General features: G+C 54.6%; 4 protein-coding genes across 4 annotated transcripts in view; 1 reads left to right on the top strand and 3 right to left on the bottom strand.

The window, feature by feature from the left end:
- GLUD1 (glutamate dehydrogenase 1) overlaps positions 1–947 on the top strand; it is a 57530-nt gene extending 56583 nt beyond the window's left edge. The window contains exon 12 of the mRNA XM_082641405.1: positions 840–947. Within this exon, the coding sequence (XP_082497531.1) occupies positions 840–932 (93 nt within the window). The 3' untranslated portion in view covers positions 933–947. The remainder of the gene's footprint in view (positions 1–839) is intronic.
- Positions 948–2263: 1316 nt separating this feature from the next.
- FAM25A (family with sequence similarity 25 member A) lies at positions 2264–13552 on the bottom strand. Its single transcript, XM_082643442.1, has 7 exons — positions 13401–13552; positions 7644–7943; positions 6521–6709; positions 5054–5329; positions 3382–3444; positions 2523–2601; positions 2264–2464 (listed from the first exon to the last, which is right to left on the bottom strand). Exons 3-7 carry the CDS (start codon positions 6555–6557, stop codon positions 2320–2322), a joined length of 600 nt encoding a protein of 199 aa, XP_082499568.1. The 5' UTR covers positions 6558–6709; positions 7644–7943; positions 13401–13552; the 3' UTR covers positions 2264–2319.
- Positions 13553–14357: 805 nt separating this feature from the next.
- On the bottom strand, positions 14358–16702 carry ADIRF (adipogenesis regulatory factor). Its single transcript, XM_082604758.1, has 3 exons — positions 16547–16702; positions 14755–14817; positions 14358–14550 (listed from the first exon to the last, which is right to left on the bottom strand). The coding sequence occupies exons 1-3, from the start codon at positions 16605–16607 to the stop codon at positions 14444–14446; spliced, it is 231 nt and encodes a 76-aa protein (XP_082460884.1). The 5' UTR covers positions 16608–16702; the 3' UTR covers positions 14358–14443.
- Positions 16703–22429: 5727 nt separating this feature from the next.
- Positions 22430–27055, bottom strand: SNCG (synuclein gamma). The gene is made up of 5 exons (XM_082602162.1): positions 26901–27055; positions 26011–26052; positions 25560–25687; positions 22887–22958; positions 22430–22645 (listed from the first exon to the last, which is right to left on the bottom strand). The coding sequence occupies exons 1-5, from the start codon at positions 27019–27021 to the stop codon at positions 22625–22627; spliced, it is 384 nt and encodes a 127-aa protein (XP_082458288.1). The 5' UTR covers positions 27022–27055; the 3' UTR covers positions 22430–22624.
- Between the last annotated feature and the right edge of the window lie 187 nt (positions 27056–27242).

Here is a 27242-nt window from a genome sequence, read left to right as displayed (position 1 = left end):
CAGGCGATGCCCAGTTGCTTTAAGAGTTTCTAAACACTGTGTTTCTTTACTTCCCTTGTTGCCAAGTGGCAACAAAGTTTGAAAGCAGCAAACTTTGAGTAGCACTTAATTAGGAAGCAATCTTCAATAAGCTAGTATGTGGCCTCCACGACCACGTTTTAAAACATATGTATTGCGCTTCCCTGGTGGCGCAGTGGTTAAGAGTCTGCCTGCCGATGCAGGGGAAACGGGTTAGTGCCCTGGTCCGGGAAGATCCCACATGCCGTGGAGCAGCTGGGCCCGTGAGCCATGACCGCTGAGCCTGCGCGTCCGGAGCCTGTGCTCCACAACGGGAGAGGCCACAGCAGTGAGAGGCCCACGTACCACAGAAAAAAAATAAATAAATAAATAAATAAAATAAAACATATGTATTGGTTTTCTCTTAAATTCAAGCATCATGGAAATACATAATATAAAAAGTGAGGATTCCTCATATTCCCACAGAGTTGAACACTGTTAATATTTGCTATATATATGCTACCAGTTTTCTTCTATTCTTATATGCTTGCTTTGTAAAAATGAACTTATTCTACATACATTTCACAAACTATTAACTTATTTGTACATGTTCCCTAATGATATATGTATATTTTCCTCATTCTTAACAGCCACAGAGTATTCCATCTCATATAAATGTGATAAATGTTAACCAGTCGTTAGGTGGCCATCTAAGCGCAAGTCCCATTTTTCAAGCTAAAGCATTATAATACACTAGAAGTAGTAAGTGTCAACTCTATATTGTCAAATCTAATAAGCAGAGTAAAGCTTGCCATCCAAGTAATTTCTAATTATCATTTTAGGGTGTTTCCAATCTCTTGCTATCATTAATATGTCAGAATGTATCCTCGCCCTTCAGGCCTCTGCCTTTACACCCAAAGAATAAAGTCTGGTAAGAGAAACTGCCATCCAAAGAGGCTGTTCCAGTCAATACTCTGTTATGGCCTATACGGGAAAAGAATCTAAAAAAAGAGTGTATATATTTGTATAACAGATTCACTTCGCTGTACACCTGAAACTAATACAACATTGTAAATCAATTATACCCCAATAAAAATTTACAAACAAAAACCCTGCAGAAAGTAAAAAAAACTTCATTTGCCTCCTAAAATTTAGAAAAACAAACAAAGAGGCTGTTCTGGTTGACACTGCCACCCACAATCCACAGCTCACGGGCCCAGCCGCTCCGCAGCATGTGGGATCCTCCCAGACCGAGGCACGAACCCGCACCCCCTGCATCAGCAGGCAGACTCTCAACCACCGCGCCACCAGGGAAGCCCTCCACATCCTTTTGAGCTTGGGTTTGGATTGGGGGAACTCAAAAGTCATTAGAACCCAAATCAAGATATAAGGTCCATATCTAGCTGGACAATAGCGAATGTTCCAAGCCAGAACACTGGATATTCCTGGGCCGTTCAGAAACGTGTGAAACCAATTCTGAAAGAACGCCAGAAATATGGGGAGCAACTAACTCATTCCACAAAACACCTTTTCTTCTAATTTCCCCTAAGAACAAGTAACTTCCAGCAGGATAAATAAGCAATGCCATATCTTTACAAGTCATTTCCTTTTTCTTTAATCCAAAATGTTAAGCTAAATGCTATTTAAACATGTTTAACTTTAATGGTACTGACTCACTCGTGGCAGGAAGGAGAGAAGGCCAGGCATTCTGACCCACTACCGCCAGTTAGGCCTAACCCAAGTCTCTGAGTAGAGAGCTGACAGCAGCTCCAGCAGCCAACAGGCAGTGGACTCAGTTTCTCCATGACCTGATTCTGTGACTGTCCAGCAGAAACGCTTCTCTGAAGCCTCTTTCAGAACATGAAGCAGCTCAACTGCCTGGGCCTGCCCAGCTAACCCCTCAGTCAGGTTGGTCTGTTACCTTCCCTGATTGCCGTAAGAATATTTCAAGGAAAACGCAAGGAACACATAAGCTGAACTGTGGTCCTCCCTTGGGGTGTCCTTGAAGCACTGAGGTGTCTGAAAGCTGTGTATAGCTGCTGCGGAAATAGGCTTTTAAGAAATGTAGCACAGACACTAACCGTTCTCAAGAGCTCTTGCTGACGTAAGCAGTCATGACGTGAGAGCAGCACATCTGATTTATCACAGGGACTTATCTGACCCCCAGTGGGTGCCAAGGTGCTGGCCTCTTGTCCCTGCAGAGTGGACACTCAGGACATAACACAATGTTTCCACGCAAACAGGAACAAACCCAGGGCTCAGTGTACACATTTCACAGCTTTTTATTGCGATTCAGGAAGAGCCTGCTGGTGGCAGGCATGCTCACTGTCCCAGTTTGCCCAGACCTTCTGCTGCGTGCGTGACAGCATTTGTGACTGTGTTGGTCACCGTCTCAGTGACTTCCTTTACCACTTTGTCCCCTGTCTCATGGGTCTTTTTTAAAGCTTCAACAATTGTTGTCAGGAAGAAAGGATATCCAGGTGAGCAAAGTAAACAGTTCAAGTCGCTCGCTGGGTTGGAGTCACCTGGAGTGGCCTGTGGGATGTGGCAGTCTTACCGGGTCATGCCCTGGAGGAGTCTGTGGGGCAGAGGGCAGCACAGCTCCTGGAGGAATGCATTCAAATTTGCTTTTATTTCTCCAAACAGCTTGCATTTCTCCAACTATTAGTGAGAGAGCATCTGCTTGTGGGTGTACTGCCTACTCATGCTTCATTTTTCTGTGAACTGCCTGTTTATATCTTTTGGTCATTTTTATATTGGGTTATCATTTCTACTACAAATATTTTTGCCCAGTTTGTGGTTTTTCTTTTGGTTTGGCTTACAGGGTTTTTTTCCACTATGGAAAATTTTGAAGTTTTATATTGTCCAATTTACCTAGTATTTCCTTTATAGCTGTTGGATTTTGTCATCGTTAAAAAGATCCTCCCTCCTCTGAGATTATGCCAAAATCTATGTTCTCTTCTAACAATTTAATAATTTCATGTATTTATATTTAAGTCCTAATCTCTCCGGAATCTATTTTGTTGCAAGGAGTGAGATATACACGTGCTTTTTTTTTACATAGTGATACTCACAGCACAAACATATAAACATTTATGGAAATATGTACTCGTGTAAATATATGATTTTATGTCTCAAATGTTTTGTTCCAGCATGCCTGCACCTGGTCTTTTGTGATGTCATCCTCTTAACATTCCACAGAGAGGACTATCTAGATGGAACTTGCTTTAGCAAAATATGGCCTGTGACCTCAGATGAGCGCAGATAACTATACACCAACTGAAAGGATGCCACACTGGCGTCAAGGTGTGATCTGGTTAGGCAAGGATCAGGCTGCTGCCAGCACCCAGCTTCCCTCCTTCCCCGCCCCGACCTTGGCCGTACCATTCTCTCCAGCCTCCTTGGCAGGCTCCACCGCCTCCTTCACCACTCGCTCCACGATGTCAACTGAAACAATGAGACAAGCCCAGAGTGAGAGCACAGTGTAAGCTGCCTGTCCTCACAGCCGGGCCCAGACAACCCTGGATACCCTGGAAGGGGCTCGGGGATATTGCCCCCACCAGGACAGGACAAGCTGCTCCCAAGGAGGGCCCCCAGCTGGCTTCCTTCAGAGACCGGAGAGGGGCCCGGCTGGCAGGAGATAAGCTGAGTAAGCCAGGTAAAGGCGCAGGGCTCTCCATGCCCCTTGGCCAGCGAGGCCTGGAATGCCAACGAGCGACCTAGAGCCAAGGCCGGGGGTGTTTCCCAGGTCACCAGGCCTCTCAGGCGAGCTGCGGTCCTGCCTGTGGCCAGACGGAGGCTGCACTGCAGTGGGAGGCTGAATGTCAAAGCTCCCTCCAGCAGCACCAAGCTCCCCAGAGCAACTCCTCCAGCACCACGAAATTCTCTGCCCTCCCAGGTTGGTAACGGGCTAGCCCCGGAAGACGCCACGGTCAGAAGACCTGGCTCAGCTTCTACCTCCTAGAATCACCTCCACCACTTGGGTCCCTCGTGTGCAGACTGGGAGTGACACAGCCCTCAGAGAGTTGGTGGAAAAGAAAGGGGGTGCTAAACAGCAGCTGCAAAGTTCAACTGAAACACAGACAGGTTTGCAGCCCTTTAGAAAGAGAACAGCAAACTCCAGCACAAGCTGTTTTTCACAAAACGTCCAACAGGTGGGGCCTGGATCAGCCTCCCTGCATCCAGCGGCTGACGTACAAAAAAGGATTTCTGGGTTTTTTGTGGGGTTTTTTGGCTGCATTGGGTCTTTGTTGCGCGGGCTTCTCATTGCGGTGGCTTCTCTTGTTGCGAAGCATGGGCTCTAGGCACGCGGGCTTCAGTAATTGTGGCTCGCGGGCTCTGGAGCACAGGCTCGGTAGCTGTGACACACGGGCTTAGTTGTCCCCCGGCATGTGGGACCTTCCCGGACCAGGGCTCGAACCCTTGTCCCCCTGCACTGGCAGGCGGATTCTTAACCACTGTGCCACCAGGGAAGCCCCTGGGGACTTTGAAGAAACTGAAAATGTCCTTTGTGTAAACCCTGGGGGCTGACTTTGAACAGAATCAGACTCGGTGGTTTCTTAAGCAAGAAATCTTTGAAGCTTTAAAGTTATGCTAAAAATTAAACTCCATCTTCCTTATTCTGTATAGGATACTCGGAATAGTTTGTTTCAATACTGAAGGGCCCCTCCCTGCTTTCCAGAGGGACGGATTTAAGCCACCAGCTGCTCACCCAGCACCCTGGCTCCCCTCTCGCCACCAGGGGCCTCCTCTGAGCTGCCCCCTCCCGGCCTCAGCCACAGACCCCAGGAATGTATCAAGCCCAGGGGGCAGAGCAGGGCTGACAGGGAGGGTTGCTTGGGGCAGTGGACCCCTCATGGCTCCTCCCCGAGGTACCTTCCTCAGCTTCCATAGCCCCCCACCTCCATCCTGTCCCTATGCGGCTGATCAGCCTCAGTGCCCCATGGGGTCAAGGCCTGCCCCAGTCCTGCTGGGATCAGCACAGGCCCAGTCGAGTCTGTTCCAATCCCCCAGTGGCAGGAACGGTGCAGGTGGAAAGGAGCCTCGGGGTCCTTACCAGCTTCCTCGGTGGCCTTCTCAGTGCGGTGGGCCAGACCCTGGGAGGCAAGCTTCCCCAGGCCTCCCAACATTGTGCAGCGACAGGTGGTAATCAAGCAGGATGCTGGGGCCTGAACCAGTCTGCCTGGCTGGGCTCTGGGGCACGAGCCCTGGGCCCGGTGGTGAGTCAGCACAGACGGCAGGAGGAAGAAGCTGGGTGGAGCCACCCCAGCGCTGTGGCTGGGGCAGCGCCCCTCTGGCAGCATGAGACCCACACACCCCATATCCTGGGACCCTGTGAGGGGCAGGGACAGGGAGCAGGGTGAGGCTGGACAGAGGGATCAGCTCTGGGACATGCCCCTACCCCAAGGCAAGAGGCCCGAGTGCCCTGTGGGACGAGAGGCATTTGGGGACCGCAGCCCTGCCAGCCCCCTAGGCTCCCCGCAGCCTAGGCATGGTACCTAGACAAGGGCTAGGACTTCCAGCCCGCTGCCCACAGTCTCCAGAGTGACCTAATCAAGGGTTTAGGGTTTTGTGGGCCTGGGGACCTGGGTGGCCCCTCAGGCCAGGAATACAAGTGTAATGGGGGCCGCTGCCCTCCCCGTTCCCAAGGACCTCAGTTCTGGAGAGTGGCTTTGCAGCCTCCCCTGGACAGGCTGGGGGGCGGGAGGAGTCAGGGCCATGCCTGGCCCAAGGCAGAGGAGGACACAACATTGACCAGAAGCCTAGTCATCCCTGGCTTGCAGTCACCTGGTTCTCACACATGGGAGCACCTGAGTGACCCAGCACTGAGGTAGCCAGCATGTGAGGGAACCCAGCCCGCCCTGCGCCTTGGGGCCTGGTCTCTCAGGGGAGCCCTGTGAAGTCAGCAGTGCCCACCCAGGCGGTTCTAGGGGAGTAGATGGAGGACCCCACTACCATCTGGGGAGGTGCTTCTGGCCGTAGCAAGAGTTCCCAGAAAGCAGCTCTACTAGCCCCTGATGCACCACACACATGCTTAGGGAGCCAGGCTGCCTCCCTAGTTACTTAGGATGGAGGGAGATGCCTCAAGTCACGTACCACATGCTGCTTCCCTTAGTCACTAGCCCAGCCTGAGCCTCAGTTTCCTCATCTATAAAACGGGGGCATCCATGCCTGCCTGGCCTTGTCACTGACAGCTGCTGGAACTCTGCGTGCAAACTCTTGGTAAACTTCTGTTCCCACCCCCTCGTCACTGATGTGCTAGGGAGCGGCTGCTTGGCAGTGAGCCCTGACCAACCAGTGGGTGGAGCAAAGAGTGGCAGGGGTATGAGCCTGCCTTGGAGTGAGAGGGCCTGGAGATGGGACCCGCCGCCACTGGCCAGGAGTCATGGAGGAAAGGCCCTCCCAAGGCCCTACTCAAAAAGTCCAGGCCTGGGGCAGGAGTTTGAGGCTGCTCCCCCCTTGTAGGCTCCCTCATCGCTCAGACGGGTCCAGGAGGGTATGGTGGGGTCTAATTAGTATTTACCTGACACAGGCTTTATGGAGCTGAGGCCCTCCCACATCCTGAGTGGTACCGAAAGGCCCTGGGCAGTTGGCGGCCCGCCTGGGGTGGGCAGTGGATGCTGTAGGCAGCAGGAACTCTGGGTCACAAGGCCACAGCCCCACAGGTGCCACTGGCAGGAGTAGATCAAGTCTTAAACAATCTGGAGAGTCCCTGTAAGAAAAAATACACTACTACTCTCTTGCAAGTTTTATAAATATATATGCAAGACCCTGTGGACTCAGAAGGGGCCATGACAGTGAGGGCCCTGGAGCTTAAGCAGGTCCAGATGACTCTGGCCTCCTCGTGCCACAGCCAAACACCAGAAAGCTCTGCTCACAGTATCAGGACAATGCTGCCAAGGGTAGGGGCACTCCTGGGACATGGCTGGTGCGAACTGGTCTGAGAGACCCACAGAGATGCTCCCTAGGCCCATCAGAACCCCTTCCCTGTTTTCTCTGACGTGTGTGTGTCCCCCACCCCCAGAGGGGTCCTTTGCGCCAGACTCCCTGTCAGGATGGCAGTGTCACCCACCAGGTCTGGGATGCCTTCCAGACCCCACGACCCCTCCCCACCAGGGCCCACCCTGGGGTACTCTTCACCATCCCCCTCTCCTCAGGAGCTCACCAGCTCCTCGACAGGCCCTGGTCAGGGCTTGGCCACTCAGCAGGACTCCGGCTGCACTTTTTCCCTCCCTGTCAGACTGCTGTTGCCTTCACCCCATCCCCCCTGCACATGGGACCCTCTCCTCCTTACTGCATGGCCCCAGTGTGAGCACCCAGACTCCAGTGACAACACACCATGGCCCCAGATCTCCTGGCAAGGCTGGGTTCAGGCACAGATCCCAAATGCCCAACAGGGGGAAGGCAAGAGAGCTGGAGAGGCCAAGCGGCCCAAGACTGGACTTGGGCCCCAGACCTTGGTGCTCTGGCCCACATCTAGTCCCACAGGCCTTCCCACTCTAGCTCTGACCAGCTCCCTGTCCTCTCAGCTCAGCCCAGCCCATCTGCGGCTCCCAACCAAAGAAACTAGGACAGCCCAAGACCCTCCTAACCGGGATTCTGGTCTGAGGGGTTGGGTGACTCCGGCAGTGAGCAGTGTTACTTGCCTGGGTGAGGTTGAGATGACTGACTCAGGTGGGAACCACCCCATCTTGGAAGAAGCCTGGCCCATGCTGGGCCCCAACAGAGCAGGCCTTGAACACAGGCACCCATGTCAGCCTGTCCTGAGTCAGAAGGTCAAGTCCTACACTTGGGGCAGGGAGAATCGAGCCTTGACAAGTGTCAACTAATTCTCCAAGTAGAATCTGCTCAACAACCCAGTCTGGCAAAGGACCAGCTGACTACATCATCAAGTCAGGACAGTCAATTTTTCAAACAGCAATTTGCCAACTGAGCAAGTAATAATTCTGAAAAAAAACCTGTGAGTACTTAAATACTTAGGGCTGTCTTACGTCTGAGGCATGATGATTTTTTTTTCTCCTGTGATTTGAACTGCAAATGCCATGAATGTCAAGAGTTTTATGACCGTCATCCTGCCTATGCTTTCTCCTACTTCTGCTTCATGGACTTGAGCTCCCAGTATATACAGCCCACATATCTTGCACATACAGACCCCTCCCAGCCACAGGGAGACTAGACTCCTGTAGACTTGGTTTGTCAGTCACCAAAGGAAGACTTCCCCAGCAGATCAGCACTCATACATCCATGGGTGTCAGTCAGGGTTCTGGAAAAAATCAGAAGGCACATCAAAAGGATACCTGAGGGAAGGGACAGTTCACAAAGGTGTGGACAAACTTAAGGGAACCAATGAGGGATGGCGAGGCCCCCAGCGACCAGGAGCAGTGGGAGTTGTTTCCTCCCTGGGCCTGGAGGGGCTGTAGACCCCGAAGAGAGCTGCAGCTATAGGAGAGGGTCAGCAGACAGGAGCTGCAGCTGTCAGCAGAGGAAGAGGGCCACTGCCCAACCACGCCCAGCAAGAAGGAAGCAGGAGGAATAAATTCCTCTCCTCTTCTTCTCCATCTCCTATCAATATCCCCCATTGGCTGAACCCAACCAAGTCCTGAGGGTGAGGGAGCCCGGGTGATGCAGTTCAAGAGGCAGGTTACCAGGGCAAGGGCAGGGAGGAGAGGATGTGGATTCTCAGTAAAGAGAGAACACCAGCTCAACCTGCCAGACTTCTAAGTCTGGAAGCAATGTGGCTGCAGCTTAATCCTTAATTCAGCCCATTTCTCCTTCCTGAAACCCTATGGGGCAACAAGAACACAGGAAGAATTTTTAAAAGCCCATCACCAACTCACACATCAAATTTAACTTTTCTGGGGGGCTTCCCTGGTGGCGCAGTGGTTGAGAGTCCGCCTGCCGATGCAGGGGACGCGGGTTCGTGCCCCGGTGCGGGAGGATCCCACGTGCTGCGGAGCGGCTGGGCCCGTGAGCCATGGCTGCTGAGCCTGCGTGTCCGGAGCCTGTGCTCTGCAGCGGGAGAGGCCACAGCAGTGAGAGGCCCGCGTACCACAAAAAAAAAAAAAAAATTTAACTTTTCTGGGCTTCCCTGGTGGCGCAGTGGTTGAGAATCTGCCTGCTAATGCAGGGGACACGGGTTCGAGCCCTGGTCTGGGAAGATCCCACATGCCGCGGCGCACCTAGGCCCGTGAGCCACAACTACTGAGCCTGCGCGTCTGGAGCCTGTGCTCCGCAACAAGAGAGGCCGCGATAGTGAGAGGCCCGCGCACCGCGATGAAGAGTGGCCCCCGCTCGCCACAACTAGAGAAAGCCCTCGCACAGAAACGAAGACCCAACACAGCCAAAATTAAATAAATAAATAAAAAGCCAAGCATTTGAAGCCCTTTAAAAAAAAAAATTAACTTTTCTGAAGTTAAGTGTCACTCTCTCCTCATCTCTGCTACCTTGTTGTCATTCCCGCCTTTCCACTGCCTTCCCACCTGTCCCGTGTAGATAACTGGTCTCTCTGATTCTGGTTTATCCTCCTGCATTTTCTTCCCACAAATATGCAGAGACATGTGCCCTGCATATTTTCTTGCATCCTCCTTCTTTCTTTACAGGAAGGATAGCATACCAGAGATATGCAGTTTTGACTTCACTTTTTTTCTACCTAACAGTAAAAACATACTATTTTTTAAATATGAAAAAGAATACCAAAACAACATCACAAACAAAGAAATCCCACTAAACAGTGTGCTTCAAAGGAGGCGCATGAAAATTATTACCTAACGTGAATTAAACTCCAACATGAATTTTAGAAAGAAAATAAGACACTTAATAAAAAGCATTAGTAGTTATGAAGGAAGACTGTAAAACAGAAATACCAGAATTCAGGGATGAGATGGCAGACGACAGGAGCAGGCAGAATAGGAACTTACATAACTCTGGAATAACACAGAAGATAAAAGGTAAAACAAACCATTGCAGAAATGAGACTAAACTAGAAGGAGCCACAGTAGGTACCTATGGGAACAGAAATGAAAAAAAGCAAAGACAAAAGAAGGAGTCATATTAAAGACATACACAGTGTTTGGGAGACAATGGCAGATGTGGAAGGTAGAAAACTTTGTGCCCACAACTGGAATTCCCAAAGAAGAAAGCCAAGCAATGGAACAGAGCAAATATTTAAAAATACAATTAAGAAATGTTCCTGAAATAAAAGAAATCTAGAATCAATATGGAAAGGGCAAACAGCATACTAGAGAAAACTGAACCAGAACAATCATCACTGAGACGAACCCTAAAAAAATTATTGTACCTTAAAGGTAAAGGGGTGAGAGGGACAGATTAGGAGTTTGGGATTAATACACACTACTATATATAAAATAGATAAACAACAAGGATCTAGTGCATAGCACAAGGAACTATATTTAGTATCTTGCAATAACCTTAATGGAAAAGAATCTGAAAAAATATGTATATGTAATTGAATCACTTTTGTATATGTAACTGAATCATATACAAAACTAAAACTAACATAACATTGTAAATCAACTATATTTCAATAAAAAAGATAAAGAAAGCCAGCCAGCCAGAAAGATCAAGTCACTTATTAGAAATTCCAGTGAATTAGAAATCAGACTGCTAGGGACCACTCAACCTTCTGTGGCAGAAAGTGGGACAGCCATACCTAGAAGATGCTCATGGAAAAAAAGTGTGAGATGTAAATTTCAAACCCAGTTGAGGATAAAGTATAAAGGCTACAGACAAACATTACCACACATTTAAGAACTCAGAATATGGTTCACATGAGCCCTTCTTTTTAAAAAAATTTTTTAACTTTTTAACCTTTTTTTAAAAAAATAGAAAATGCCATACACAAAAATAGGACACTGTGAACCCTCATGGAAACACTGCAATAACCCAAGGGGCCTAGCTATAACAATTCTCAGCTCAGATCCCAGACGTCTTCTCAATTCATCTGAAAATATTTCACTCTTGAGGAAACTTTTAGAGGACTAACTCCAACCAACCAAGAGATAACAGAAAACATTTCAGCAGAAGGAATGGCAGAGCGCTTCTAATATTTTCAGTTGCAGATCTAAGACAGAACAAAGGTGTGGAGGAATGGGATGCAAATGCTATGTGTTTTCACAAAGTAGAAATGAGACAACTAACAACAACAAAAAAAAAATAGGAGAAAAGGAGAGAAGGTGGAAAGCAGAAAACTGCCCCTTCTCACCTGTAATTTGATGGGAATCAGAGCTGAGAAGTCCAGTGGAACCAAAATGTGATGTTAGTGACTTTGTGTTTGGTTAGTTGGAGAACTGGGATTTGGAGAATTAGAAACCATCTGAGGAATTGCTAATGGAAGAATTAATCTTTGGAGATTTGACCAAGACCCAACAGGTGCAGTGGCCAACGCTGCCTTCTCCTCAGCCCATCTGGGCTCAGCTAGCTTCATGAACCTCACGGAGACAGGCCTGGACTCCTATAAGCTCCCATGGCTCCCCAGCACCATGCCCACCTTGTCCCAGACATAGGACCAAAGACAAGTCCAACCTGGCCCTGCGCCCCAGGGCTCAGTGTTGGGGGAATAGAGGCACACAGAAACAGGCATTTGCACGGTGCATGGGAGCATCAGCTGCATGGCGGCAGGGTTTGTGGAAGGGGCTGCATTGTAGGAGATGGCACCATGGTGAACCTGACAATGTGTCAACTCTGTTTTCTGGTAGGAGAACCAAAGGACCGTCATCCCACATCCCGCATTCATGTGGCAGATGTTGCCAGAGCCCCACTCTAGGCTCTGGGTGTGCACTAATCAGTAGAAGGGACTTGGCTGCAACCCGTGGACAACCATCACAGTGAAGCACACAGGAGAGCGACTCATTAGTATATAACCGTGGAAAAGAAGTACAGTGGGTGTGAGAACGTATTGGCAGTGGCCAGACCCATTCTGTGTATATGCTGGGGGAGGATCAGGGAAGCTGAGATCTGAAGGATGAAAGAGCGGGAGCAACTTGGACCAGGGTGGTTAATGACGGAGGATGGACAGCATTCCGGGTAGAAAAAAAGGGCTCATGCAAAGACTGAGATGAGCAGAAGCACAAGGTCAAGGGAAATGAACAAGGGTTAACGTGGCTGAGGCAGAGAGGGAGGGCGTGTTGGGGGAGGAGGCTGGGGAGGTGGGTGAGGCCGGCAAATACAGGACCTTAGCATCGAGGTAACATCAGGATTTAAGCTTTTGTTTGCAATAGAAAACCTAATTCACAGCGGCTCAAACAATGAGGAAATTGATCCTCTCACCTAGCTCCTGGCAGCTGCAGGACTGGTTAAGTTAGGGACTGAATAAAGTAACTTGGGATCCGGGTTCTTTCTATATTTCTGCTCTGCCCTAATCAGCAAGTTCGCTTTTCCTTAGGCTTGTTCCTCCTGTGGTTAGAAGTAGCTGCCAGAGTTCTAAGAATCATTTCTAGACACAAAAATGTTCAGTGGAATAGGAGAAAATGCTTCTTGTTTTTTTTTTTTTTTTTTTTTTGAGGATGAAAAACCTTTCCTAGAAGGCTCCTGGCCCTAGACCTGACTCCTCCTCGCCTTGGCCTGAGCTGGCTCACACATCCATCCCTAAGGCCGACACTCCCAAGGAGAACAGGATGAAGAGGGATTGTTGGGCCAATTGGAATTTCTCCTGAGTCAGGCAGGGGAAGGATGCATTCCAGAAAAATGTGAGGGCTCTGCTAGTCCAGCCCCACCTGCCTCCTGCTGTGGCCCCAGGTGGTCTCTCCCAACCCTGGCATCCTCTCCTGGGGGCAGGGGTTCCTGGAGATGCTGGAAGCACCTCCAGATTACCCCAGGTATCTCTTCAAGGACCTTCCCTTTAGGCCTTGGCCCATTTTGCAGACTAGCTGAGCCCTTCTTTAGGGGACAGTCAGCAACAGGAACCAAGCATGGAACTGGGCCTGGCCCTGGGGTGAGGGTGAGAGATGCTAAGAGTTAGGGAGGAGACCTGTTGCTTCCTTGGGAGGGATCTCAGATTGGAGAAGGGAAAGGTCACCTGGGAGGATGTGAAGGGGAGGGATGGGGGTGGACACGACGACACTGCCCCCTGCTGGCATGTCTGGAAAGCCTCTGGGAAAGCCGGCCCCGAGTCAGCGTGTGAAGGAAAGACGACGGTTTTTTTTCTCAATCTCCCCAGAACTAGGAAGTGCCGTGTAGCCAATATTTGTGAGTTGAAACGGCGTGACTACGTATGTGCTCATCCAGAAGAGAACGAAATCATCACGGACAGAGGGAATAGTGTGTGCAAAGCCGTGGAGGTGGGGAAATGGAACGAGGGCATTCATTTGAAAAGGTCAGCCAGCGCCCGGCGCCAGGGCTGGGCCTTATCCTGTGGCAACAGTGAGTCACCCATCAGCAGGACTTACCCAGGGTTGGTATCGCGTGCATGGACACATGGACACGTGCTGGGGAGGTCGGAGGAAATAAGGTTTGCGCGAACCCTAGACCCTCTGGGGGAACCTGCCCGATAAAAAAGCCGGCCTCTGCGCTGGGCCAGAAAGTACAGGCGCATCCGGAAGGGAAGGGGTGCCCGAGGGAGTGGCCTAGCGCGCGCACGCAGACACCGGGTCCCAGCGCTTCACGCCCACGTGCGCCACCCCGTGCGCCGCGCCCACGTGCACCGCCCCGTGCGCCGCAGGCACCTCCCCCGGGGGGGCGCGTCTTGGGCGGAGCTCCTGGCGACCGCGCCAAACACAAGTCAACTGGGTGGGACTCAGATCTTCGGGGCGTGTCCTCGCCCTCCCGGTCCTGCCCCGTGACTCACCGTCGGGTGGGACAGTCGCACAAACACCGGGCAGGCGGCGTAGGGTGACGAGGGCCAAAAGCTCCCTCCCTGCGTCCCCTCTCTTTCCCGAGAATTCCTGCCCCCTGAAGTCCTCGAGGGCGCCTGGCCCTGAGATGCCTCGATACTTCCAGCCCCCCGCCCCCAGCTTAGCTCACTGGGAGAAGTTCCCGAGGCCCGTGCCGTTGGACCCTTCGCCCCCCGCCCAGAGCTGAGCTCCTCCAGGATCTGGGCACCGAGTATCCCCCTCCTAGGAAGGGGCAGGTTCCTGGAGCTGAGGGAGCGGTTTTGGAATGGGGGCAGGGGGAATGGAGCGGGGGAGGGGCACGTACCTAGATGGGGGGTTGAACTTCGGATAAGGGGGAGTCTGGACGCATGGTTGAGACATGGGAAATGAGTTCTTGGACAATCCGTCTGGGTTTCCGAATTTGGAATGCCAGGACTCTGGACGTCGGGGCTGAGTTTCTGGATACCCGAGCATCTGCTCTAAGCGAGGGAGGGCTGGGCCCAGTTTGGGAGGAGGCATGAAGTGGACACAGAGTAGGCATATGTGCTTTAATGAGGTGGCCCGCCAAGAGCCTGCTAGAGCTCCGGGCCTGGAAGGGAGTCACCCATGCCTCCCTTCTGTCATTTCAGGAGGCCGAATTTTTTCCCAAAACCCGAGAAAGCCTCAGAGGCCTGGTTAGCAGTCTTGTCGATGGTTTCCTGGGTAGACTTGGCAACCTGGTCCATGGCTGGGAAAGGAAAGGATAGGGCAGTTGAGTGCGGGGCCCCGGGGAACCACAGCCCTGCAGGGTTAGCCTGGCCTGGGTCTCCCTCCCCAGGAAGCAATGCTGGTAGAGGGTCTGCAGAGGAGAGGGTGTGTCTGGGCAAGGGCTGGGTGAAGGGCAGGGCCGCGCTGGGGCTGTCCACCCTCCTGCCCACCAGCCCCACCAGACCTTTCTGCCCTGTTTCTGTGGTCTGATCCACCACTTGCTGAGTTGCTGCTCCAGCCGCCGTCACTAGAACAGAGACGTTGGTTTTAGCCCCTGTTGAGATACCACCAACCACAGGGGCCCCACCATTGCCAACCTCATCTGTTCTCTAGAGTGGTCTGTCCTACAGGCCCAGGGATGGATGCCACTGAGGTAAAGTTCTTTGACCAAGGCCACTCAGTGAGGGGCATGAGCCCTTTCCATGACTCCAGGTTGTTCTTGTTCATTTGTAACTCTGGGCTCCTCCCCTCTGGCCTGCTTCCCTTGCCTCTCCAGGATTGCTGCAAAAATATCCAAGTGAGGAAGGAAGGCAGGGCTGGGCCAGGCTGGAATTGGCATCTGGGCTGTGGCTGCTGCTGGGCACAGCCCAGGGAGAACCCTGCCGCCTTTAACAACTTCTCCCCCGGAGGCTTGGCCCAGATGCCTGAATTCCCACATGTAGAGCACTGGGGCTTCTACTTTGCAAGGCCCTCTTACTACCTCCTCTCTCCCGTGCCTCTCCCCAGAGGGCACACAAGCAATGACTGCCAGTGCCTCCGTGAGCAGGCAGCGTAAGGCATTAGGAAACGAAGTGTGGAAAGTAGGTGAAACTTCCAAAGTCAGGCTATCTCCTCTAGACCAGAGTTTGTGCCTGTGAAGAACAGGGTTTCCAGGGGCTCAGGTGGGTCCCCACCTGCTCGGTAGGCAGACAGGTGGCTCTGGCCTTCAGAGATCTGACTCATCCTTGCTGCTGAACAGGAAAGGGCCTGCTTTACCCAGACCCTGAGGACCAGGGGGTACAGGGGTCAGGCAGACCCTGGGTCTACTGCTCACAGAGGTCCCTGGGGTCTTTGTCTGGCGTAGCACAGTCAGGGAAGGGAAGACTCTGCACTCAGCTTACAGATGGGGAAAGCGAGGCCCAGAAGGAAGGGTACTGTAGACAGAGGCTTCCTGGTACCATTTTAGCCTCAGGGGATCACCTGTGGGCTTTCCTTGGGGCACTGATGAAGGAGGGGGTTGGATTAGGTGTTGTCTGTTGACTGGGATATGTGTAGGACAGACTGGGAGCTGGAGTCCCAAGGGAGGCTGAGCTGGGACTGGAAGAGCTGCCGCTGGTGGGGCTGAAGTCTCCTTACATACCCTACTGCCCAGTCCATCCCCAGCCCCCAGCTGCATAACCTCAGGTCTGAGGGGGAAAGAGCCAGAGGTGGAGAAACTAAGACTGGGGACCTGCCCTGCCCGCATGAAGGTGGGAAGGTCCTCTGCGTGAGGACTTAGGAGGAAATGAGTATTTCGGAGGAGGGCGGGGAGTGCTCAAAACAAAGCCCGGTGGGATTCTGGAGCCATCCGTCCCATCCTGTTTCTGTACGCCTCTGGGACCTGGCGGGCAGAGATCAGGCATGGTGGCGGAGCGGCTCATGGTGGCGGAGCGCGCTCTCCTCGTGGACCCTCACTCTCCCCTGAGGGCCCGGGTGGGGCCGCTCCCGGCCCTAGCAGCTGCCTCGGATTGGCTCTGGCAATGCCCAAAGCGCTCCCCACCCCGCACCCCGCCCCACTCCTTAGGCACTGCTGTTCTCCCACTTCCCTCAAGGCATCATTCCCGGGCTGGTCCGGGTGGGCGTCCTTCCAGGTCCCTGCAGCTCAGGAGAGGGCCCTTCCTAGACAGAACCGCCCGCCGACTTTCCGGCTGTGCAGTCCCCAGGCTTCTGCCCCCAGCCCCACCCCCGCGTCCACCCGGGGGTCCCAGTATGTGCCCTAGGTCGCGCGCTGTCCTCACCCGCTTCCTGGGCCGCCCCCTCCACTTGCTGCTTCAGGTCCTGCAAGCCTTTGCTGGCCATGGCTGCTGGGGTCTGCGAGGTGCTTCAGGGTAATCGTAGCGACGTTGGATCCTGCTCAAAGCGGCGGCGACCGGAGCACCAGCTCTGGTTTTTAAGGCGCCCCAGGGCCGGCCCGCCCCGAAAGGAGGGGGGTTGGAGGGGGCGCGGGGCGGTTCCCAGTACTCGGGCTCAGGGGAGTGACCGGGCCCTGCTCCAGACCCCGCCGGCCCGAAAGCACAACCTGGCCTCCGTCTGTAGTGGGAAGGTGGAGGCCCCAACCAGGGTCTGGAGCGGGGCTCAGGGCTGCAGAGGGGCTGGATCAGGGGTCCAGAGAGCGGCTGGGGGCAGAGGGGGGCGCACCAATCTCCCTCTACCGCGTGAGCCGGACTTTTCCTCTTTGACCCTGAAGATTCCCCAATCTGTGAGCGCGGGGTCAGCACCAGGTCAGGATCTCAAGGCTGGAGTTGTAATTAACAATAGCAGCTGCCTTTTATTAAGCATTTACCTTGTGCCTGGCGCTGCCCTAACGCTTACAGCCTCTTGTGTAACCCTCACAACTCTTGGAATGGGTGTTATTAGCAGTTTGCAGGAAGAAATTGAGGACAGAGGGCGAGCTAGGTCTCACCCAAATTCACATGGCAGGGACTCAAGTCCGAGTCGGTGGGCTGTAAACCCTAGCGCCCTGACCCACGCCGAGCTGGCGGTCCCCACAAACTCAGCCTGGACACTGCAAACTGGCCCTCTGCCCAGCCGCTGCTGGGACAGGGGTGGGGGGGGGGAGCGCAGTGGGGAGATGGTCGAGTAAATCCCACCCCCTTCCGAGAGGGCGAGTCACTGGCGTGCGTGCGACCCTGGCTGGGGACCAAGCAGCCTGAGGGGGAGAGGGAGTAACGGAGAGGGCGGCCCGTGTGTGTCCAGCCCAGGCAAGGAAATCGTTGCCGGTCACCAAAGCCCAACGACTTGGGCAGGAAGCACCCCAGGCCAAACAGCGAGGAAGGGAGCGGCCAAGCCGCAGGCCTCTCAGGTCACCACTCCTGGGACCGGCGCGCGGGGCGTGGTGACGAGGGGCGGCGCTGGGAGGGGAGTTAGTGACCTGTGCGTCAGTAGGGCAGCCAGGGATCCCAGAAATAGCAAAACGACCCTCGAGGCACAACATCCTGGCGCTCAAGGGTGCAGATCGGGCCCCCACCCCGCCCAGCGCTCTTCCGCTCCAGAGCCCGCCTTCGGAGTCTGGAGGCCACCCCCTCTGCGTCTCGGTGCGGCGGCTTGTCCCTCTCTAAGGCTGCTCTGTGATTCATCCTCTTTGGGCCTGTTTCTGCACGTCCGTCGGGGTCTCCCCTATTTTGGAGCTCTGGGAAGCTCCCACCTACCCAGGTCTACTCGGCTGGCCCAAGCTCTGCCTGTAATGCGTGGGGAGGGGTGGATAAGCCTTGGAGGGTCAGACCCTGGTGTGGGGTATATGGAAACACACACACACACACACACACACAGGAAATTGATTAAGGGAGAAGGATTCCTGGGCAAGAGGAAGGGGCAGGCGCTGAGATCAGGTGGGGGGATGGGACACCAAACGCAGACTAACAAAGCAGCTGCCCCGCCTTGCCCCGCCCTGCCCTTCCCGGCCTTGAGCCTGGTCCAGCCCCGAGCACTAAGGCGCTGCAGAGCCGCCTGATGGTACCTCCTGGACTCCGGGGAGCCCCGCCCAGACCCTGCCCCAGGCCTGCCTGCCCTCCTGAGGCCTGCCAGCCCTCCTGAAAAACCACCAGTAGCACCAGTCCCTTTAGCCAGGAAGGCCTTTTACACGGCTCCAAGTTAGCTCACCACTGAGCTGCTGTTGCTATTTGGCACCAGGCCCAGTGGGCAAGGAGCGAGAGTGGGAGGCAGCAGCCTCTCTGGGAGGGGCTGTTGGGCCCAAGCAGGTGACAAAACAGACAGTTGAGTGTAAAGCCTCAGGCACCAGGGTCAGACCTCTTGGGTGCAAATACCCCCAGGGCAAGTTCCTTCATCTCTCTGAGCCTCAGTGTCTCAAGGAGCCTCATCAAGCCTCAACTTCATCAAGCCTGATGGTGGGGGACACAATACCAGAATCTCCCCAGAGTGTTACGGTGAGGATTAAATGGGCTGATGGATGCCTGACACTCAGCTGAGGGTCCTTCAAGGTGGGGGGAGGGAAGGCCCCCTTAATCTTGCTAATTCTTACTCATCCTTCCAGTTTCATCGAAAATATCACAACCACGGGCTTCCCTGGTGGTCCAGTGGTTAAGGATCCGCCTGCCAATGCAGGGGACACAGGTTCGAGCCCTGGTCCAGGAAGATCCCCCATGCGGAGCAACTAAGCCCGTGCACCACAGCTACTGAGCCTGCGCGCGCCTAGAGCCCACGCTCCGCAACAAGAGAAGCCACCACAACGAGAGGCCTGCACACCGCAACGAAGAGTAGCCCCCGGTCACCGCAACTAAAGAAAGCCGGTGCACAGCAGCAAAGACCCAACGCAGCCAAAAACAAATTAATTAATTAATTAATTTAAAAAAATATATCACAACCTCTGAGAAGCCTTCCTTAACTATCACAGATTAGATGAAGTATGCCATATTGGGCCTCCCAGCATTCTGTACTTCCCTAACGTGACACTTACCAGACTTTAGTGATTGCTTTTCAAATTCTCTCTCTTCCCTCTGTAGGAGAGCAAAATTTGACACTCCAAAATGTCATTTTGGCAAGCCAGTTATTTCAAGCTGAAAACAATCAAGGCCCAAAAGACTCAGGGAGAAACTTTGATCTTTCCCCTTAGCTGAATTTAGAGAGAGGGCCTTACAGGACTAGAGCTATCGCCATAAATAACTAGAGTATGAACTAGGTGTGTCGACAGGGAGGAACCAAGAAAAGTCTATTTGTTAAAATTCCTCTCTGTGTCCCATTGTCTGTACATGGCCCAGCAAACATTTATTTACCGAACACTTGCTTTTCCATCTCCATGTCAATTGCCTTCCTCCCCAAATCTCTAGCCCCAAGATCCTCTTTTGTCTTTAGCTGAAGATGCTATTTAAGGTGAAGGCTTCAGCCATTTTGACAAGTTACTCAGTTTTCCTGGGTCTGTCCCATGTATACACGCTCTTAAATTTTGATTTTCTCCTGTCAATCTGTCTCATGTCAGTATGATTCTTTGAACCAGCCAGAAGAACCTAGAAAGGTAAAGGAAAATCTCTTCCTCCCTGACACCTCCAAGATTCTGAGCAATTGGAGAGGAGAGACCATACCTAGTTTGCTTAGTTTGGTTCCTCAGAGTCAAGCACCTTGCCTGATACATGGTAGATGACTGAAAAATCTGTTACAGCAGTGTTGGAAGAGGTCAAGAGGGTGTAACTGTTGGTTGCCTTGCATGCTGCACCTGGGCAATCAGAGGCTCCTCACCCCCTCCCCTGTCCTTGGAATGTATGTCCTGCCTGCAATTCCCATACTAGCGGCCATTTCAAGGACACAGCCTTGACAGAGTAAAGTGTTGTTGAAACCCTCTGGATTGAAATATGACTGACCCCAGTTAAGTCCTCTGTTAACTTTTAAGATTTTGGTGGGCTGGGGCAGAGATCTATTCATCTTGTGGCCGCCCAAGACAAGCCTCATATGTAAGTTGTCTTATTAAAACTGCCACCTACTGGGACTTCCCTGGTGGTCTAGTGGGTAAGACTCCGCGCTCCCAATGCAGGGGGCCCGGGTTCTATCCCTGGTCCGGGAACTAGATCCCGCATGCACGCTGCAACTAAGAGTCCGCATGCTGCAATAAAGATCCCAAGTGCCGCAACTAAGATCTGGCGCAGCCAAAATAAACAAATAAATATTAAAAAACAGAACTGCCACCTACTGAAAAAAAAAAAAAGGGACAGGGTGCCTGGGGCTTCTTGGATAAGGAGAGGATGGGGGGAGAGCAGTAACTCCTCTAGGGAAGTCAGGGGCAGCCCCACAGATCCCACAGCACATAATAGGGGGCTTAAAGGCAAAGAGCACTGCAGTGCCCATGGGATGGGGAAGAGGCTACCTGGACCAGGCAGACCTTGTTGTTTGATCACAGGAACTGGCCCTGAATATGGGGGTGAGAGCAGGGGGCAAGCAGCAGGGACCCTCCCAGGTTCCTTCAGCAGAGGAGAGGGCACTGGGACCCCAGGGGCCGAGTCTAGGTGTCCTCCTCCCCCAGTTACCTGAGAGGGCCCAACTCCTCCCCCCTTTCTCTCCGGCAAGCCCAGGCCCCAGGTGCCCTCCTCCTGGGGCACACGCACAGGCCTGCTGATGAGCAGTGTCTGAGCCTGGGAGCAGGAACACCCGGGACTGCCCGCACCTCTTCCAGGCCCTTCATTCCTCCCATAGTAGGTTTTGGGGGCTGCAAGAGCAGCAGCTCACTGCTCCTTTCTGCCTCCTCAGCCATGGATACCCATGACCGGCAGGCTGGGATACAACGAAGCTCAGCTGTGTTTGACTGGTTCCCAGCCCCCAGGGCTGCCCTTGACCTCTGCTCCCCACCACAGAGGCAGGGTGGGAGGGTGGGTGGTGTGGACTCAAGTTTGGGTGCCCACACCCAGGGCTGGAGGGCTGGGGCAAGCCACTTAGATGCTCTGAACCCAAACTGGCTGTCAAAGGAAAGGGAGCCCTGCTCTCTGCTCAGGCACCTCTGAATGAGACTCCAGGGCGTGATGCCAATAGCCCTTTGTGTAGGACAACGACCACACTGGTCCCCAGGTTGTTTTGAAACCTTGGGGGTGGCAGCCTCTGCCATAACGCCACTGGAGCCCCCGCAGTCCGGGTGGACGTAGCAGAGCATGGGAATCAGCTGCATGGCTCTGGAGCGAGGCCACCTGGACTTCTGCCCGGGTCCCAGCTTCCTAGCTTTGTGCCCTTGGGCAAGTTATTTAACTCTCTGTTTCTCAGTTCATTTTCGACGAAACTGGGACACGCCATTTGTTTTGAGGATTAAAGGAGGTAAAGCACTCAGTACAGTGTCCCACACCTGGGAGGAGCTCTACAAATATTTTTACTCTTTTTCTCTCAAGGCGGAGGCTGGCTCTTCTGCCTCTAAGCTGTTGTGTTTTCTAATGATATTTGACAGAACTCTTCGGTGAAAGGGAAAGCCCAGGTCCAACTTGGTGGGGAGCTCAAGGCTGGGTGGGACCAGGCGGGAGGAACCCTGGGGTCATGTCCTTCTTCGCAGAGGAGGATGCAAAGAGTCCCTACTATGGGTTTAGACTTCCCATCTTTGAAAGTTACCATCTGCTCCAGGGAGGGGCATTAGGTGTCCCTGTTCCCAGAAGGAACTGTTCCACCAAGGACACACATGGAGGGAAGGCCCAGGAGGCCCATCCTCACCCTCTGTCGTCAGTGGGGTCCATTCCCGGAGGGTGAGCCAAAGCTCAAAACCTGGGGCATCCTGGTCTCACGCTCCAGCGGACAGTGTGTCCTTGAAGGTGTCTGCCCGAGCCAAAAGCAGGGATGCCACCTCCATGTTAAAAGCCAGTGGGGGTGGCCTGGTTTCAATCCCTGGTCGGGGTACTGAGATCCTGCAAGCCACGCAGCATGGCCGAAAAACAAAAAACAAAAAACAAAAAACGACAATGGCGGGGTGGCGGGGGGTGGTGCAGGGGGATTCCCTGAAGGCAGTGCCCGCTATTAGTAGGTTCCAGAAACACGCAGGGCGTTCCCGTAGCATACCTGGCCCAGCTCCTGTTCCCAGAGGGCCCAGAGGGTGTCTTCATGAATGAGGCAGCACAGACAGGAGGCCTGAGCAGGTATGCAGTAGGGATTTGAGTTTTATTTGGAATCATTAAAAAAAAAAATTCATAGCAGCATCGGTGGGGTCAGAAGGACCAGAGGGGATGAGGGGACAAGGGAGACAGGTGATGGTGGTGGCGGCAGCATGGGAGGACCAGCGTGTGGGCAGCCAGGGGAGGACGTGGGGACCATGGGCAGCCCCATAGGTCACACTCCAGGACCAGACATTCCTTGTGCCAGGAGGGTTGGGGTTCCTCAGGGCCTCCAAGCTCACCTGCAGCCCTCTAATCTCCTCCACTCTTGGTCTGGGAGAGAGAGAGACTTTCACACACAGCTCTGGGGCCCCAGCCCTCAGTGGCCACCCTGGGTGGGGTGGGGACAGGTGTCATCTGTGCCCCTCTGCCCTGAGGGGGTCATCCATGAGGAGACCTCACACTCAGGCTCAGGGGCCTGCAGGTCAAGAGGCTCCCTTGAAGGCTCTGGGGCCCCAGGAGGGAAGCAACTTGCCCAGGGACCCCCCTGTAACGCCAGAAGCCCAGATCCTACCGCCTCAGCCACTTCCTCTTCCACTTTGGCAGCCTTGTCCTCCTGCGAGGGGGCAGGTTGCTGCAGGTCCTCCTGTGGGAAAGCAAAGGGGATGTGGGACCAGGTGGAGGTCACAGAGTCCCCAGATCCTTGCATCCCGGGCCTTGTCACCCTGGCCTCAAAGATGAGCAGAGGCCCTCATCATCTTGCTCTATGTGGAGGTCTGGAGGTGAGGGAGGTATGAGGGCCAGACTGACCTTGGAGGTGATAGAGCCTCATGTAAGGATTCACAGCGGGGGCTCTGTCTGATGATGCCAAGGCCTTCTGGGGGTACCAAGTACCCCTGAGCCCAGCTTCACCCCCAAAGGCAGATGCTGAGTCACTGACAGTCCCTGGTTGGGCCTCCTCCGTGAGGAAGCCCAGTGAGGTGGGGTGGGCAGTGGCCCCTGAAGCACTAGGCCTCACCCCACCCTCAGTGTTCCTGAATCACATGATCACATACCCTTATCCTCCTGTGACCCCAAAGAGCCCTAAGAGGAGGTGCATGTTATCACCATTCACATGGCGACCCTATGCCTAGATAGGCCAGGTATCCAACTTAAGGCCTCAGAGGTCAAAGCAGTGAGGCTTGTAGGGATCAGGTCTGGCTTGCTCCAGGCCCAACCCTATCCCAGTAGCATGAGTGCCACCCTCTTTCCTTCTCCCTGCCTCCTGGATGGGCACTGGGCTCAGGCCGGTCTGGTTGGAACCTGCAGCAGTTATACGGTCCTCTCCCACTTCCTATCTCCTTCTACCCACCTACACCCGGCCAGGCGCTTGCCTGAGATGGCGGCCTGCCTGGGGGTGGTCGTGTGAAGCTGGTAGGCTGGGCCAGACTGGGTGATTAGCTTGGACACTAGTCTCAGCTCCTACCTCTGGAGGGTCCTGCCACCTCTCTGTCCATGGGGCCATCCTGCCCCTTGGTGGACTGGGGCAGCCAGAGTTGGGGCAGGCTCTACAGGCAAAGGACAAGTGGCCGCCTACCTAGTCCTGCTGCCCCAAGGTGGGTGCATGAGGCCAGCGGCATGAACGGTCAGACAGACTGGCAGTGCTGCATCCTTCTATGGTTCACTGGAGGGTGAGTCATGGTTTTTGGGTGTCACCAGGAAATGTCTTCCTTGGGGTAGCTCCAAGGGCTCACCAGCCCTCCTCCAAAGTCAGAGAAGAGTGCCCAGGCTTCTGCTCAGAAGTGCAGGGGCAGCCTGGCCCCATCCCAAGGCCTCTTTTGCTGGGGGATGGGGGAGGGAGGGGCCTGGGATCTCCTGGGGTACATTTGGGTCCTGCCCAGGGGCACTGATGATGATGATGTAGTCACCTCCCTTTGTCGGGTGCTCACCATGAGCAAGGCGAAGCTGCTTCATGGGGGCCATTTCCCTGCATCATCACAGCCCAGTGAAATGGATCCTCTCAGCCCCACCGTCCCCCCACCCCAGGCATTTTACAGCTGAAGAAAGGGAGGCCCCGGAGAGGTTGAGTAGCTTCCCAAGGTCACAGAGCTAGGACAAGGCAGAGCTGGGAACGAGGAGGAAGGGCGCCTGCCTGTTCCTAGGATCCGGAGACCTTGTGCTGGCCCTGGGATCAGACGCCTTGGTGCTGCCCCCAGAGGCAGGGGCAGGGTGACCCCCTACCCTTCCACCCACCCACTCCCTGGAGCAGGGGTTCTTAGTGCTGGGTGCCTGGGACTCTACCGGCCCCTCAGGGCCTGTGCCAGGTAGGAGAGCTTTCTAAAGCACAGCCTCGTACAGAGCTGAGACGGCACATCTCTGGAATAGGAAAACCTCCTGCCCACAATGCTCCCACCATGATCTCCCGCTCAGAGTCTCCCTTTCAGAGCATAGTCTCGGGACCCAGGCTGCCCAGAGAATTGCAGGCTCACTCAGACTAGCCATGGGACCTTGATTACCATATCTCTCTGGGCCTCATTTCCACACCCTGTCTCATGGGATTTTGGGCCAAAGAAATGAGTTAGTAGGTGTAAAATGCTTCAAGCAGAGTCTTTCTGTGGTGGGTTCTGGGACAGTTCTCCCAGCCAGCCTCCACCCCCTGGGAGTGCTCCCCTGCTCCTGTGCTCTCTGTTGCCCGGCGCGCGTGTATGCGCGCGCACACACACACGGGCACACTCACACCAGGCACAAGCACGCACACACGCACGCTCACAAAGGTGGAGGCAGAGGGTGTGGTCAGAACCCTCACTGTTTTTCCGTCACCAGGGGGCGCTGCTTCCCTGCTCCTCCTTGGAGGAGGAGGCCCTGCCCAGCCAGGCCTGGAGGGAGGCTGGACACTTGGTTGGCAGTGACCTGGCAGCTCTGAGCTGGTGTCCACTGCCTGTGGGAGGCTGCCTGTCACCACTCGGGGCCTTCAGGACCCTGCTTTCGCTAGTGAAATGGGGTGTTTCCTAAATGCTGAGCGCCATCAGGAGAATGTGGTTTTGAGCCTCATTCCAGTTGGGCCCCACACAGCTCCGCTCACAGGGGTGGTCGTGAGTATTCCAGGACTTAACGGATGTGACAACACCAAACACAGACCAGGGCCCCTGAGTCTCCATTCCCCTGTATGTCAGTGGGGTGATAATGCCTCCTCCCCAGCTGGCCTCCCTGAGGCCCAGGGGAAAGGATGGGACGGGTCTGAGGGCCAGGGCTGGGGACCAGGTCTCACCTTGTGCACCATTCTGGAGGTGATTGCGATGTTCTCTGCTTCCTCCACGGTCTTGGTGGCCACGGTGTTGACACTGGAGACCACGGCCTCGCTCACGGTGTTGGCGTGCTCCTTGGTCTTCTCAGCCACTGTGGGAGGAATCTGGCTGGCTTTGGCCCTGACCCCACCCCACCCGGGCCTGGACTTCCCGTCAGACCAGAGCAGCCCCTTTCCCAGGGTGCTCAAAACTCTGGCTCTACTGGAGACCTTAGACTCTCCGCTTTCTGACTCCAGGGGAGCTCTGACGACGATGGGGGCAGCCCACCCTGGGTCTAGCCCCAGATTCTGGAGAAATCTGGGTCAGTGTACAGCAGGGGGGAAAGGAGGGGCTTGGGCTTGGGCCTTTAGCACCAGGATGCGAAAGTCCCTGGACGTCCCAGCCTCCATGTCCCCGGGTCCTGGGGCTCCTTACCTGAGGTCACACTCTGCACAACACCTTCCTTGGTCTTGGCTCCTGTGGAGGAAGTGGAGGCGTCAGTCCAGTCCCACTCCTGGTGTTGGGAGGGGAGTGGGCCAGGCAAACACACCACAGAACAGCTGGACAAGCTGCAGGGTCAGTGGGAGGTAAGGATGGTGTCTGGGGGCCGGCCATCCTTTCAAAGGCCACTTCCTGCTGTGTCTGGAGGAAGGGGACGGATGGGAAGTGGACAGGACAGGATGGGGGATGACAGAGACCAGGCCTGAGGTAGGGTCTGGACCTCACGTGGGTATGGCCTGGGCCTCAGAAGCAGTGCAGGACAGGGTCAACGAGAGCTGAGTCATCGGCTCAGCCTCTCTTCGGAAGGAGCTGACGGGGGTGGGGTGCACGGGAGGCTGGACAGGACACTGAGGGCTGGTCTCATCTTGCCTGGCGGGGTGGGGACCTGTGGCCTGGCTGCTGAGCACCTGCTTGCTCAGTCCGCGGGGCTCCAGGCTCAGTGTGGCTTCTTACCCAAGTCAGGGGGCCTGTGGGTGATGCTGGGTGGGGGCGCTGGTGTGCGTTGGTGTGTGCATCTGTGTGCGCACAAACAGGTGTGTCTGAGGGCTAAGTGCCTCCCTTGCTGTCCTGTTCCAGAGGCCCCTGGGGCCCTGAGGAGACCCAAACAGACAATGGGGTGTGCGGGAGGGTGGCGGTCCTCCAGGGCTGGGAGACCCTGACTCAACTGCCAGATCCTCATCCCTCTCAAAATGCCTCCCAGGGGCTGGGGGATCCTCATCCCTCTCAAAATGCCTCCCAGGGGCTGGGGGATAAAGTCAGGCCCAGGTAACTGGGCGGCCACCAAGCTGCCCTGCCCTGCCACGCCCTGCTACGCCCAAACTCACCCACATACATGACACCCTCCTTGGTCTTCTCAGCAGCCTCTGTCACCCCCTGCTTGGTCTTCTCCACGGCGCCCACCACACCCTCCTTGGCGATTGAGAAGCCCTTCTTGAAGACGTCCATGGCTGTGGGCAGGGACAGGGTCCTGACTCCCCGGGCGAACTGTGAGTGGAGCTGGCTCGAGTGCTGCCGCAGCCGCTGTCCCTGCTGCTGCCCTTATTGACGCCAGTGAAATATTGATGATGCAGCAGCAGCTGATGGGAGCCCAGCCAGCCCAGGGGTGGGGGTGGGGAAGGAGGGAGGGAGGAAGCAGGCTCGCCCCCGCCCTTCTCCCAGGGTCCCTG

Source organism: Mesoplodon mirus (genome assembly GCF_964341445.2).
Source record: "Mesoplodon mirus genome assembly, chromosome: 2".
NCBI lineage: Eukaryota > Metazoa > Chordata > Mammalia > Artiodactyla > Ziphiidae > Mesoplodon > Mesoplodon mirus.
Note: the sequence above shows the minus strand (reverse complement) of the source record. Positions and strands in the feature narration are given on the sequence as shown.

Bases quoted from the DNA above. Each gene is read 5' to 3' on its own strand.
- ADIRF (XM_082604758.1), bottom strand. From the start codon at position 16,607: ATGGCCAGCAAAGGCTTGCAGGACCTGAAGCAGCAAGTGGAGGGGGCG. The intron at 14,818-16,546 runs GTGAGGACAGCG...TCTCTGTTCTAG, and splicing joins GGGGGCGGCCCAGGAAGCGG to TGACGGCGGCTGGAGCAGCA. The intron at 14,551-14,754 runs GTCTGGTGGGGC...TTCCTTTCCCAG, and splicing joins CACAGAAACAGGGCAGAAAG to CCATGGACCAGGTTGCCAAG.
- FAM25A (XM_082643442.1), bottom strand. From the start codon at position 6,557: ATGTGGGAGGGCCTCAGCTCCATAAAGCCTGTGTCAG. The intron at 3,445-5,053 runs GTAAGGACCCCG...TCATTGTTTCAG, and splicing joins GAAGGCCACCGAGGAAGCTG to TTGACATCGTGGAGCGAGTG. The intron at 2,602-3,381 runs GTACGGCCAAGG...GCATTCCTCCAG, and splicing joins CAAGGAGGCTGGAGAGAATG to GAGCTGTGCTGCCCTCTGCC.
- SNCG (XM_082602162.1), bottom strand. From the start codon at position 27,021: ATGGACGTCTTCAAGAAGGGCTTCTCAATCGCCAAGGAGGGTGTGGTG. The intron at 25,688-26,010 runs GTAAGGAGCCCC...TTCCTCCCACAG, and splicing joins TGTGCAGAGTGTGACCTCAG to TGGCTGAGAAGACCAAGGAG. The intron at 22,646-22,886 runs GTAGGATCTGGG...TCTCTCTCCCAG, and splicing joins AAGAGGAAGTGGCTGAGGCG to ACCAAGAGTGGAGGAGATTA.